Source organism: Mytilus galloprovincialis, chromosome 5 (genome assembly GCF_965363235.1).
Source record: "Mytilus galloprovincialis chromosome 5, xbMytGall1.hap1.1, whole genome shotgun sequence".
NCBI classification, from domain to species: domain Eukaryota; kingdom Metazoa; phylum Mollusca; class Bivalvia; order Mytilida; family Mytilidae; genus Mytilus; species Mytilus galloprovincialis.
In genome coordinates this window covers 59,977,597-59,992,264 of record NC_134842.1, presented here as the reverse complement: position 1 = coordinate 59,992,264, position 14,668 = coordinate 59,977,597, and the positions used below count along the sequence as shown (strand labels likewise).

The 14,668-nt window shown below is 32.4% G+C and overlaps 1 protein-coding gene across 2 annotated transcripts in view; it reads left to right on the top strand.

The window, feature by feature from the left end:
- Positions 1-12,672, top strand: part of LOC143076160 (spermidine synthase-like) — a 61,598-nt gene extending 48,926 nt beyond the window's left edge. For both annotated transcript variants that reach the window (XM_076251838.1, XM_076251837.1), the window contains one exon: positions 8,195-12,672. In XM_076251838.1, coding sequence (XP_076107953.1) covers positions 8,195-8,242 — 48 coding nt within the window. In that variant the 3' untranslated portion in view covers positions 8,243-12,672. The remainder of the gene's footprint in view (positions 1-8,194) is intronic.
- Positions 12,673-14,668: the final 1,996 nt, after the last annotated feature.

The following is a 14,668-nucleotide window of genomic DNA, read 5'->3' as shown; positions in this document are numbered from 1 at the left end:
TGTGTAGTGTAGTGTAAAGGTGTAATACCACCAAATCATGGGACGTCACATCCGGTTGTATACCAAAATAGATTGGAAAAAAAATATTCCCATGAATTTAACAGTTGTAGGTAATTAATCCTTTGGAAACTTGAGCTGACATGGTTACTAAAGCTTGTACACAGGTTAAATAAGGGGGAAATTTGATTGGTTAACTTCCAGGGATGGTTATTTTCTTATATGCAATAAAATGTTATGTGAAACTTTATCTATAGTACTGGACAGGATAAAACTTTACTCATGCAAAGTATTTCTTCATTTGAAACAAAGATAAATTCTGCACAACTTTTTGAAAAGTGCAAATTTAACAAAGACTTATAGGGGAAAATCATTGGTGGTAATTACACCTAAACTTTAAAGAGAAGAAAATTCAAAATTATAAACCAAGTTTAAAGGACCATCAAAAGCATGTAATCTATTTAAAACATCCAAAGAATTTTTAACGCTCCAAAAATAGTGCATTCCACTATTTTTATACGACCGCAAAAATTTTAATTTTTTGGTCGTTTATTGCTATCACGTTGGCGTCGTCGTCGTCGTCCGAATACTTTTAGTTTTCGCACTCTTACTTTAGTAAAAGTGAATAGAAATCAATGAAATTTTAACACAAGGTTTATGACCACAAAAGGAAGGTTGGGATTGATTTTGGGAGTTTTGGTCCCAACATTTTAGGAATTAGGGGCCAAAAAGGGCCCAAATAAGCATTTTCTTGGTTTTCGCACTATAACTTTAGTTTAAGTGAATAGAAATCTATGAAATTTTAACACAAGGTTTATGACCACAAAAGGAAGGTTGGGATTGATTTTGGGAGTTTTGGTCCCAACATTTTAGGAATTAGGGGCCAAAAAGGGCCCAAATAAGCATTTTCTTGGTTTTCGCACTATAACTTTAGTTTAAGTGAATAGAAATCTATGAAATTTTGACACAAGGTTTATGACCACAAAAGGAAGGTTGGGATTGATTTTGGGAGTTTTGGTTCCAACAGTTTAGGAAATAAGGGCCAAAAAAGGGCCCAAATAAGCATTATTCTTGGTTTTCGCACAATAATTTTAGTATAAGTAAATAGAAATCAATGAAATTTTAACACAAGGTTTATGTCCACAAAAGGAAGGTTGGGATTGATTTTTGGAGTTGAGGTCACAACAGTTTATGAATTAGGGGCCAAAAAGGGGCCCAAATAAGCATTATTTTTGGTTTTTGCACCATAACTTTAGTATAAGTAAATAGAAATCTATGAAATTTAAACACAAGGTTTATGACCATAAAAGGAAGGTTGGGTTTGATTTTGGGATTTTTGGTCCTAACAGTTTAGGAATAAGGGGCCCAAAGGGTCCAAAATTGAACTTTGTGTGATTTCATCACAAATTGAATAATTGGGGTTCTTTGATATTCCGAATCTAACTATGTATGTAGATTCTTAATTTTTGGTCCCGTTTTCAAATTGGTCTACATTAAGGTCCAAAGGGTCCAAAATTAAACTTGGTTTGATTATATTTAACAAAAATTGAATCCTTGGGGTTCTTTGATATGCTGAATTTAAAAATGTACTTAGATTTTTAATTATTGGCCTAGTTTTCAAGTTGGTCCAAATGGGGGTCCAAAATTAAACTTTGTTTGATTTCGTCAAAAATTGAATAAATGGGTTCTTTGATATGCCAGATCTAACTGTGTATGTAGATTCTTAATTTTTGGTCCAGTTTTCAAATTGGTCTACATTAAGGTCCAAAGGGTCCAAAATTAAACTAAGTTTGATTTTAACAAAAATTAAATTCTTGGGCTTATTTGATATGCTTTATCTAAATATGTACTTTGATTTTTGATTATGGGCCCAGTTTTCAAGTTGGTCCAAATCAGGATTCCATATCAAGTATTGTGCAATAGCAAGAAATTTTCAATTGCACAGTATTGCACAATAGCAAGAAATATCTAATTGCACAATATTGTGCAATAGCAATTAATTTTCAATTGGAGTTATCTTTCTTTGTATAGAATAGTAGTTGATAATATATGTTGGAAATTTGCCAGACATGACTATGATGTCATTTTCTATTTTTATTTGCCAATAACTTTATGTAAATAACTTCATTGGAAATTTGCCAATATAAAATGTTGCTGATGAAGCTTTTTTTTCCTTATCTTATCTAAAATGTTTTTAGATAATGTATGTTGGACATTTGCCAGACATGACTATGATGTCATTTTCTATTTTTATTTGCCAATAATTTTATGTAAATAACTTCATTGGAAATTTGCCAATATAAAATGTTGCTGATGAAGTTTTTTTTATTGTTTTATACAATAAACAATGTATTTTCACTTTTACTACCAACCAATCTTTACCATTCAGTGATAACAAGCACTATATTTTACATTTTAATATTTTATGATGTATTTAAAAGAGTAGTTATTGTTGCAAACTCCATTAGAAATTTGAATTGATATCAGTTTTGGAAAAAGGGAAACGGGGATGTGAAAAAAAAGGGGGGGGGGGTTAAATTTTTCTCATTTCAGATTTCATAAATAAAAAGAAAATTTCTTCAAACATTTTTTTGAGAGGATTAATATTCAACAGCATAGTGAATTGCTCAAAGGCAAAAAAAAACTTTTAAGTTTATTAGACCACATTCGTTCTGTGTCAGAAACCTATGCTGTGTCATGATAAACTATTTAATTTTAGATTTAAAAAGTTTGAAGAAGAAATCTTTAATTGATTTGTAAAATCTTGACATTTGTTTTGTGTAAAAAAAACCCATGTAATGTCAAAATTTTGATCACAATCCAAATTCAGAGCTGTATCACGCTTGAATGTTTTGTCCATACTTGCCCCAACTGTTCAGGGTTCGACCTCTGCGGTCGTATAAAGCTGCGCCCTGCGGAGCACCTGGTTATGTTTTAATACAAAAGTTAATAATAAGTTCTTTGATCGTTGTAAAGGAGCTATTTAATAGCATTGAAAGATGAGTTGATTAGAACACTTATATTAGAGGATGAGATGAAAATATATCTTACAGGTTTTTTGGTGTAGTTTAGTTAACAAACGGGACCTTCAAATTTTCAGAAGATATCTTTAGTTGAGGTTTGATAATGATATAATTGTTATGACTCTCTGTGGAGCACAGGGACATGATTGTAGATGAATTTATAATTTCAATCTTAAGAACTTCCATGTAGTATTTACCACCTCCACATTGTTAGCAGCTGTGCTTTGCGATTACTTCAAGTTCGATTCTTATCCTAGAAATAAGCCTAACATTTGGTCTTTCCATAGTGCCCTGGAAACACCTTTCGATTTTGTTTCTTCCACCAATTTCTTTTCTTGCAAAGTATCGTTGTTTCACACAATGTTACTTAGAATTTGGTTCATGACATCAAACATTTTTGAAACTAACACTGTTTAACCATAGCTATGGCTATTATGTCTATGGTTTAACTGAACACTTTTCTTTGTAAATGTTTAAATCTCCTACAAACACTATTTTTTTTGTGTGCACTACCCCTATGCAATCATTACAGATTACAACAACATATTTTCTCAAATAGGATGTTATGATTAATTTTGAGCAAAGCGGTGCAGAGACTCCATTTGAGAGATATTCCCCTGTATGTGATACACATGTTCTACTGGCTGAAATTGTAAGTTCACTCCTTATTGGAGATATTGCTTTGTAGCAATTTTTAGCCATTTTAAGTGTTATCTTGAAAGCTTATATCATAAATAGATAACTTTGAATAGGAATAGGCCTGGTTTTGGCCCAAGAAAATAAATTGTATGATAACTTTTTCAAATTGGTACATAATGTTTTAAAATGCATAGAGTCAAGAAATAAAAATAAAAATCATTAAGATTTTTATGTGGTGACGTCACAATTACGTCATAATATGTACTGTTTTCACAAAAACGATGAAAAATACAGAATTTATGCAATTTTCAATCTTTATTTCCGTTGTGGAAACATTGTGCGCAGCCAAGAAACAACAAAATGATTTAACAGAAGCTTTATTATATCTATTGACAAAATCTTACCAAAAATATAGTTCTTTCTTGGGTGCACACATACTTTTTCAATCTAAAATATACTTAAAATTTGATGAAAAACAAGGAAAATCATGAAATTTTACAAAATATGCAAATTGAGTCGTGATTTGTTGCCATATGGTAAGGGACGACATCAAAAGTTCAATGTAGGATAAATAACTTAATTCACATTGTTTTTTCACTGACCCCCAACCCCCTTCTTAATTTAATTTGGGAAGAATTGATTTACCAATAGGGATATATGTAAAAATCGATTTTAGATATACAAAACTTGCAGAATTTTATACCCACCCACCCCACACCCACCCCCAAACTGTTTGATTTAAGTTTTTTTTATCCTACATCAATCTTTTGATGTCGTCCCTAACTTGTTCAATGTCGAAAATTGTTTTATTTTTCTGAATACCTTGTAGTCAAGTTTTCAGTAATTTAAAATTATGTATGATAACTTTTAAATTTGCAGTTATTTTTGGGCCAAATAAGGGCCTTATTGCCCCTACTCCTTTGGTTAGCAAGACTAAATAAACAAATAAGTCAACAAGCGGAAATCTTCAGTTGATTCCTTATTGGAGTTCTTGCTCTTCAATGTCATTTTAATGCCCATTACGTAGCGGAGTGGGGATTAAGTTTTACTCTTGTCCTTCTGTACATCTGTATGTGCCCTTCTGTAATTCCGAAATTGGTTTCCGTTTTTAGCTCACCAGGGTCTTCGTCGTCTGTCATCGTAAACTAATTTCAAAATCTTCTCCTCTGAAACTACTGGGCCAATTCTTTAAACTTTAAATGTTCCTTAGGGTATCTAGTTTATAAAATGTATCCGAAGTTTTGATCCATCGACAAACCTGGCAGCTATGGCTAAAAATAGAACATGGCTAATCTCTTAAAAGCTAAAGTTTTTAGAGCAAATCTGATTATGGTAAAATTGTTCAACTGGTCAAGATCTATTAGCCTTTCAATTTTCAGACGAATTGAACAACCCAATGTTGGGTTGCTGCCACTAAATTGGTAGTTTTAAGGAAACTTTGCAGTTCTTTGTTATTATCTTGAATATTATTATAGATAGATACACTGTAAACAACAATAATGTTCAACAAAGTAAGATCTACAAAAAAAAATTTGTATGACCAAAATTGTCAATTGTCCCCTTAAGCAGTTATTGTTCTTTAAACACAATTTTACACAATTTGTTCATAAAGTTTGCTAACATTTAAAAATCTTCTTCTCTGAAACTATTGTGCCTAATAATACTTCTTAACCTTAAATGAATGTTTCTTTAGGGATCTAGTTTATGAATTGTATCGCGAATTCTTGATCCATCAACAAACAAGGCCACCATGGCTAAAAATAGAACATAGGGGTCAAATGCAGTTTATGGCCTATATCTCAGAAACTAAAACATTTAGAGCAAATCTGACATGAGGTAAAAATGGTTAAAAGGAGTTATAGCCCTTTAAGAACAAGTTGTTTATGTTTTTTAACTTTGAAAATCTTCTGAAATGAATCTAGTATAAATTTTGTATTTTATTTCCTTGTACATCAAGAATCATAGACACTATGGCTAAAATGGAACATCTATGTTAAATGCATGTATTTGCTTTTAAAGAAAATATGACAGATACAATGAACCTTTTAAATGGCATTTTTAAGCCACTCATTAACAAATATTTTAAAGCAAAAGTCATTGATGAAAGATTTAAACATAAAAATTACTGGTGAGCGATTCAGGCTCTTGAAGGCCTCTTGTTTTAAGATGCTTTAAGCAATACAGCAACAAAATTTGGTGTATGGAATGATAATGCAAGGTGTACAATGTTTGTCTGGCTGTGAGGGAACTATATTTGGTGTATGTAATGATTTAAAGGTGTAAATGTCTTTTTGTATATATAAAAAAGAAGATGTGGTATGATTGGCAATAAGAACTCTCCACAAGAGACCAAAATGACACAGAAATTAACAACTATAGGTATGACCTTCAACAATGAGCAAAGCCCATACCGCAAATTCGGCTATTAAAAAGGCCCTGAAATAAGTTTTTTTTTATCTCACCTTGGCCTCATTTTCATGGATTATTGATTATGTTAAGTTTATGTGATACTTGTAGTAAAACTTTAGGACTATCAATATAAAATAAAACATGAGTATTCAATCAGGTGAGACATTTCAGCATGTGCACTCTTGTTATACAACCGCAAAAATTGAAAATTTTTTGGTCGTATATTGGTATCACGTTGGCGTCGTCGTCTGCTTCGTCGTCTGTGTCGTCGTCGTCCGAATACTTTTAGTTTTCGCACTCTAACTTTAGTAAAAGTGAATAGAAATCTATGAAATTTTAACACAAGGTTTATGACCACAAAAGGAAGGTTGGGATTGATTTTGGGAGTTTTGGTCCCAACATTTTAGGAATTTAAGAGGCCAAAAAGGGCCCAAATAAGCATTTTCTTGGTTTTCGCACTATAACTTTAGTATAAGTAAAATTAATAGAAATCTATGAAATTTTGACACAAGGTTTATGACCATGATGACCACAAAAGGAAGGTTGGGATTGATTTTGGGAGTTTTGGTTACAACAGTTTAGGAATTAGGGGCCAAAAAAGGGCCCAAATAAGCATTATTCTTGGTTTTCGCACAATAACTTTACTATAAGTAAATAGAAATCAATGAAATTTAAACACAAGGTTTATGACCACAAAAGGAAGGTTGGGATTGATTTTTGGAGTTGAGGTCCCAACAGTTTAGGAATTAGGGGCCAAAAAGGGCCCAAATAAGCATTATTCTTGGTTTTCGCACCATAACTTTAGTATAAGTAAATAGAAATCTATGAAATTCAAACACAAGGTATATGAACATAAAAGGAAGGTTGGGTTTGATTTTGGGAGATTTGGTCCCAACAGTTTAGGAGTAAGGGGCCCAAAGGGTCCAAAATTTAACTTTGTTTGATTTCATCAAAAATTTAATAATTGGGGTTCTTTGATATGCCGAATCTAACTGTGTATGTAGATTCTTAATTTTTGGTCCCGTTTTCAAATTGGTCTACATTAAGGTCCAAAGGGTCCAAAATTAAACTTAGTTTGTTTTTATCAAAAATTTAATCCTTAGGGTTCTTTGATATGCTGAATCTAGAAATGTTCTTAGATTTTTGATTATGGGCCCAGTTTTCAAGTTGGTCCAAATTGGGGTCCAAAATTAAACTTTGTTTGATTTCATCAAAAATTGAAAAATTGGGGTTCTTTGATATTTTTAAATAAATTTTTATTGCACATTTCAACTTGTAAAAGCTGTCAACTTACTATCTTGATAAATACTGAGATGGATATATATCTGAGTTGAGACATGATTTCCTTTCACGGATTTGGCTATACTTTTGGACCTTTTGGATTATAGCTCTTCATCTTTTATATAAGCTTTGGATTTCAAATATTTTGGCCACGAGCATCACTGAAGAGACATGTATTGTCGAAATGCGCATCTGGTGCAAGAAAATTGGTACCGTTAATTTTATTATGAACTCCAGAGATATGCCATTCACAATCATTCATTGTACTTAGTGAATTTAATATAAAATCAACCTTATCAAAAGTCGTCAATTGTATACTATCACTGATGTTATATCCAGTAAAGGGGTATACAAATTAGTACATTACTGACTTTAATTTGAATCAGCAATGAAGCTCATTGATGAAAGATTAAGGATTCTAATCTACTCTTTCTTATACTATTAAATACGATAACACATGCTCCACTGTTAGAGAAAATTGTAGAAAAACAGGTGAAATATATATGACAAACTAGTCTGATTTAAACTTTACCATCCATGTTAGTTTTGCTAAAAGAAGAGTCTATAGTTTTGAATTTGAAAAGTGGAATATTTTCAACAGTTCTGAGAAATCAGTGGACAAATTTGCAACAGTTTAGAAAAATCAGTGGACAAATTTTACTTGTTCTTTTCCAAAATGGTGTAACACGCAGTAACTCAAGATTGAAATGTATTGTCTATTTGTGTCACATAATCATTTTGAAAATTCTATGTTAACTGGAGTGCTGTTGATGGCTCATTATCTTTCAAAACATTGCATTATGAATTTTAAATCATTTTATAATTTGATTTTATCTTTATTGCAGAAGCTGTTCCCTGATGGAGAATCTCAGCAACAAAGCACCGTTAAATGAAAAGAGATTGCTGATAGATTATAGTTGACTTTTACAAATTTATGTAAAACCATAGTGTTAGTCCCAAGTTTTTTAGCTCACCTGGTTCGAAGGGCCAAGTGAGCTTTTCTCATCACTTTGCGTCCGTCGTCGTTAACTTTTACTAAAATCTTCTCCTCTGAAACTACTGGGCCAAATTAAACCAAACTTGGCCACAATCATCATTGGGGTATCTAGTTTAAAAATTGTGTCCGGTGAACCAGGCAACCAACCAAGATGGCCACCATGGCTAAAAATAGAACATAGGGGTAAAATGCAGTTTTTGCCTTATAACTCAAAAACCAAAGCATTTAGAGCAAATCTGACATGGGGTAAAATTGTTTATCAGGTCAAAATCTATCTGACTTGAAATTTTCAGATGAATCAAACAACACGTGGTTGGGTTGTTGCCCCTGAATTGGTAATTTAATGGAATTTTTTTGGTCGTATATTGATATCACGTTGGAGTCGTCGTCTGTGTCGTCATCGTCGTCGTAGTCTGAAGACTTTTGGTTTTCGCACTATAACTTTAGTTTAAGTAAATAGAAATCTATGAAATTTAAACATAAGGTTTATGACCACAAAAGGAAGGTTGGGATTGATTTTGGAAGTTTTTGTCCCAATAGTTTAGGAATTAGGGGCCAAAAAGGGCCCAAATAAGCATTTTCTTGGTTTTCGCACTATAACTTTAGTTTAAGTAAATAAAAATCTATGAAATTTTGACACAAGGTTTATGACCACAAAAGGAAGGTTGGGATTGATTTTGGTAGTTTTGGTTCCAACTGTTTTAGAATTAGAGGCCAAAAAAGGCCCAAATAAGCATTATTCTTGGTTTTCGCAAAACGTCGTAGTCCGAAGACTTTTTGTTTTCGTGCTATAACTTTCGTTAAGTAAATAGAAATCTATGAAATTTAAACACAAGGTTTATGACCACAAAAGGAAGATTGGGATTGATTTTGGAAGTTTTGGTCCCAACTGTTTAGGAATAAGGGGCCAAAAAAGGGCCCAAATAAGCATTATTCTTGGTTTTTTGCACAATAACTTTAGTTTAAGTAAATAGAAATCAATGAAATTTAAACACAGGGTTGATGAACACAAAAGGATGGTTGGTATTGATATTGGGAGTTTTGGTCCCAACAGTTTAGGAATAAGGGGCCCAAAGGATCGTAAATTAAACTTTGTTTGATTTCATCAAAAATTGAATAATTGGGGTACTTTGATTTGCCAAATCTAACTGTGTATGTAGATTCTTAATTTTTGGTCCCGTTTTCAAATTGGTCTACATTAAAGTCTAAAGGGTCCAAAATTAAACTAAGTTTGATTTTAAGAAAAATTGAATTCTTGGGCTTTTTTGATATGCTGAATCTAAACATGCGCCTAGATTTTTGATTATGGGCCCAGTTTTCAAGTTGGTCCAAATTAGGATCCAAAATTATTATATTTTAAGTATTGTGCAATAGCAAGAAATTTTTAATTGCACAGTATTCAGTAATAGCAAGAAATCTTCAATTGCACAGTATTGTGCAATAGCAAGAAATTTTCAATTGCACAGTATTGCTCAATAGCAAGAAATCTTCAATTGCACAGTATTGTGCAATAGCAAATATTTTCAATTGCACAGTATTGTGCAATAGCAAATATTTTTAACAGTATTGTGCAATAGCAAGAAATATCTAATTGCACAATATAGTGCAATAGCAAGAAATTTTCAATTGGAGTTATCTTTCTTTGTCCAGAATAGTAGTTGAATCAACTTAAATCATTGTTTTATACAATATACAATGTATATTCACTTTTACTACCAACTGATAAATTAAAACAATCTTTACCATTCAGTGATAACAAGCACTTTATTTTACATTATAATTTTTTATGATGTATTTAAATGAGTAGTTATTGTTGCAAACTCCATTAGAAATTTGAATTGAGCTCAGTTTTGGAAAAAGGGAAAGGGGGATGTGAAAAAAAAGGGGGGTTCAATTTTTCTCATTTCAGATTTCATAAATAAAAAGAAAATTTCTTCAAACATTTTTTTGAGAGGATTAATATTCAACAGCATAGTGCATTGCTCAAAGGCAAAACAAATATTTTAAGTTCATTAGACCACATTCATTCTCTGTCAGAAACCTATGTTGTGTCAACTATTTAATCACAATCCAAATTTAGAGCTGAATCCAGCTTGAATGTTGTGTCCATACTTGCCCCATCCGTTCAGGGTTAAACCTCTGCGGTCGTATAAAGCTGCGCCCTGCGGAGCATCTGGTTGGTTGTTATCTTGAATATTATTATAGATAGAGATGAACTGTAAACAGCAATAATGTTCAGCAAAGTAAGATTTACAAATAAGTCAACATGACCGAAATGGTCAGTTGACCCCTTTAGGAGTTATTGCCCTTTATAGTCAATTTTTTACCATTTTTCGTAAATCTTAGTAATCTTTTACAAAAATCTTCTCTGAAACTGCAGGGCCAAATTAATCTAAACTGGGCCACAATCATCTTTGGGGTATCTAGATTAAAATATATGTCCGGTGGCCCGGCCATCCAACCAAGATGGCCGCCTCGGCTAAAAATAGAACAGGGTAAAATGCACTTTTTGGCTCATAACTCAAAAATCTAAGCATTTAGAGCAAATCTGACGGGGTTAAATTGTTTATCAGGTCAAGATCTATCTGCCCTGAAATTTTCAGATGGATCGGGCAACCGGTTGTTGGGTTGCTGCCCCTGAATTGGTAATTTTAAGGAAATTTTGCCTTTTTTTGTTATTATCTTGAACATTATTATAGATAGAGATAAACTGTAAACAGCAATAATGTACAACAAAGTAAGACCTAAATATAAGTCAAATGACCAAAATGGTCAATTGACCTCCTAAGGAGTTATTTATAGTAAATTTTTAACCATTTTCATAAAATTTGTAAATTTTCACTAACATTTTCCACTAAAACTACTGGGCCAAGTTCATTATAGATAGAGATAATTGTAAGCAGCAAGAATGTTCAGTAAAGTAAGATGTACAAACATATCCATGACATCACCATCACCAAAACACAATTTTGTCATGAATCCATCTGCTTCCTTTGTTTAATATTCACATAGACCAAGGTGAGCGACATGGGCTCTTTAGAGCCTCTAGTTTTATCAATTTACACTGGACGTGGTTGACATCCACACTGTTGAAGTGGGCGATTGCTTGCAAATTTATTTGCACTGGACTATATAATGATCATCTATACTCGGTGTTCTTTTGAAATGTAATCAAAAACTACCTTTTTAGCACATAATCAAACAACCAATCAGAGGGAATTTTTCAGATGGGCAAATTAACTAAAAGTGGCCATAATTATCACTATGGTAGAATGTTTCAAAACTATATCTGATCTTCCTGTCAATCAACCAATACTGTTATTGTTAATATTAATAGCATATACGGATATCAGTGTGGAAGCCATGTAAACGTTTCTGAAATATCTATTTAGTATAAAGATAAGATATGCTTGTGAATGAGTCAAACTGTTCAAGTTCAAGTAAGTGAATGTAAGCAATTACAGGTCACTGTAGGGCCTTCAACAATGAGATATCAAATTATGATACAATCTTACTTAATGTAACAACTTTTTTCATTGGCCTAAATTTACCATCAAATCACAATTGACATGCCTTGGTGGCCATTTTGAAATGCTCATTGAAAACAATATAGTCGAAAATAAATCATAGAATACCTCAAAAACGCTGTTTCAATTGGAATCTATCTAAATCTAAAGTATACACATAACCAAATAACCTTTGGTTTAAATGTTTACTTTATATGATGTCATGTTTTGCCATAATGTTTTACAAGACAAAATCATGCATAAAGTTCAAAGTCTAGGAATTTATATTTTAAATTTCACCAAGCTCTAATGTACATTTTTTCTATTTGTGGTGCATTAGAAAGGGAATGACAGTACTGCAGTTTAAGAGTTGCCGTCGTCAATTTTGATTTTACTGTCGCCTCAACATGTGGTCAGTAAACCATCAAATCATAAATTTACAACATAAACTCTTCAACTACAGTTCTGTTATTCCTTAAATTTTGGATCCCATAAATCAATAAAAAAATGCATGAAATTTAAAATAAAAAAAAGATCTGAACAAATAGGCCAAACTAGCATGTGTAACTTTAGTAGAGGTTAGTGGACAAATAGTGGATTACCTCATATGAATGAAATTTGTGTAGTTTCTTCAAGAATTCGTCTAATTATATTTTGTGTGGATAAATTAAGAATCTCTATTTTAACAATTTCTCTGAAGTGCATCCTTTTGCATGGAAAAATGAAAATAAGAACGAATACTGTTCTTTTTTTTTTTAACTAATACATAATTATGTTTAGTAATAATGTGTACTTACATGTAATAAAACTATAAAAAGTGTATCACTTCATTGATATTTTTTGGTCAACCAATTGCTTGAATATGCAATATTTCAGCTGTGCCGAATTCAGATAAAAGAAGATGCTTGTGTATTCTTAATTGCAGGCTTGTATATGGAATGTTCTACATGCACCCCTGAGTTGATTCTCTGTGTAACTCAAATCCTCATTGATTACTGTTGACTTGGAAATAGTACTTTTTTTATGCCCATTTGACAAAATATACTAGTAATGTGCAGATGTTTTTTATATGATGTTTAGATTTCTTTTATTTGGTACATAGTTCAAATAAGTGAATACAACCATTACAGGTCACTGTAAGGCCTTCAACAAGGATGAAAATATTTGATATCAAATTTCTGGCTCGTATTGCGTTGTGGGCACATTGAAGTACCTGGCGTTTGTCTGTTCGGTCTTGTTAGCCCTCTCGTTGGTACAACTCTTGTCAGATGTTTATAAAACTAACCATCAGCAATATCTCTGACCAGTTCTATAGTAGTCGCCGATTGACCTTTTTAAAGGAGTTGTGCATGTATAAATGTCTTTAAAGGTGTTTTTTTGCACGATATATTTTTATACGACCGCAAAACAATTTGCGGTCGTATATTGGTATCAAGTCGTCATCGGCGTGAGCGTCGTTTCCGGACAATAGCTATAGTATAAGTAAATTGAAATCTGAAATTCAAACACAATTAAGGTTTATTATCACAAAGGGAAGGTTTGGATTGATTTTGGGGTTTATGGTCCCAACAGTTTAGGAATCAGGGGACAAAAATGGGACAAAATAGGCATTTTTTTCCCATACCACAAAGGGATGGTAAGGATTGGCTTTGGGGGGTTATGGCTCAAATCGTTTAGGGATTTAGGGGGGGGGGGCGAGGGTGTCTTGGTTAATGAACAATTAAGTACACTATTGTTTGAATTATGTTTAAAAAAAGAAATGTTGTATTGTCTTTAGGTGATTAGCTGTCAATTTATTTTTAGAAGTTATTATTATTTAAATGCTGATTAAGGTATATAATAATTTCAGTCATGATTATGTGTTAGTGTATTGCACCTAAGCAAAAAATTGAATATAAATTCAAATCTTATAACTAATTCTAAGTTCCTTGAGTACAGTTATTCTGTGTCAGAACCTTTTATGTGTCAAATGTTTAATTACAATCCAAATTCAGACCTGTATCAATCGCGAATAGTTTGTCCATTTTTGCCCCAACTGGTCAGGGTTCTGTGGTTATATCCAGCTTCGTTTATTGGTTATTATCTTGAATTCTTGAATATTATTATAGATAAAGATAAACAGTAAACAGCAATAATGTTCAGCAAAGTAAGATCTACAAATATTAAAGTCAACATGGCCAAAATAGTCAATTGACCTACGAGTTAATGTCCTTTATGGACCAAATATAATTAAACTTGGCCACAGTTGGTCCTGTCATCCAACCAAAAATAGAATATCGGGGTTAACTATATATACTGTGATATCTGTTTTTAATTTAACTACTGGGCCAAATTGAATTATTTAATTTTTTTATACGACTGCAAAAAAATTTTGCGGTCGTTTATTGGTATGACTTTGGCGTCGTCGTCGTCCGAAGACACATTGGTTTTCGCACTATATCTTTAGTTTAAGTAAATAGAAATCTATGAAATTTAAACACAAGGTTTATGACCACAAAAGGAAGGTTGGGGTTGATTTGGGGAGTTTTGATCCCAACAGTTTAGGAAATAGGGGCCCAAAAAGGGCCCAAATAAGCATTTTTCTTGGTTTTCGCACAATTACTTTAGTACAGGTAAATAGAAATCAATGAAATTTACACAAGGTTTATGACCACAAAAGGAAGGTTGGGATTGATGTTGGGAGTTTTGGTTCCAACAGTTTAGGAATTAGGGGCCATACAAGGGCTCAAATAAACATTTTTCTTGGTTTTCGCACAATAACTTTAGTATAAGTAAATAAAAATCTATGAAATTTAAACACAAGGTTTATGACCACA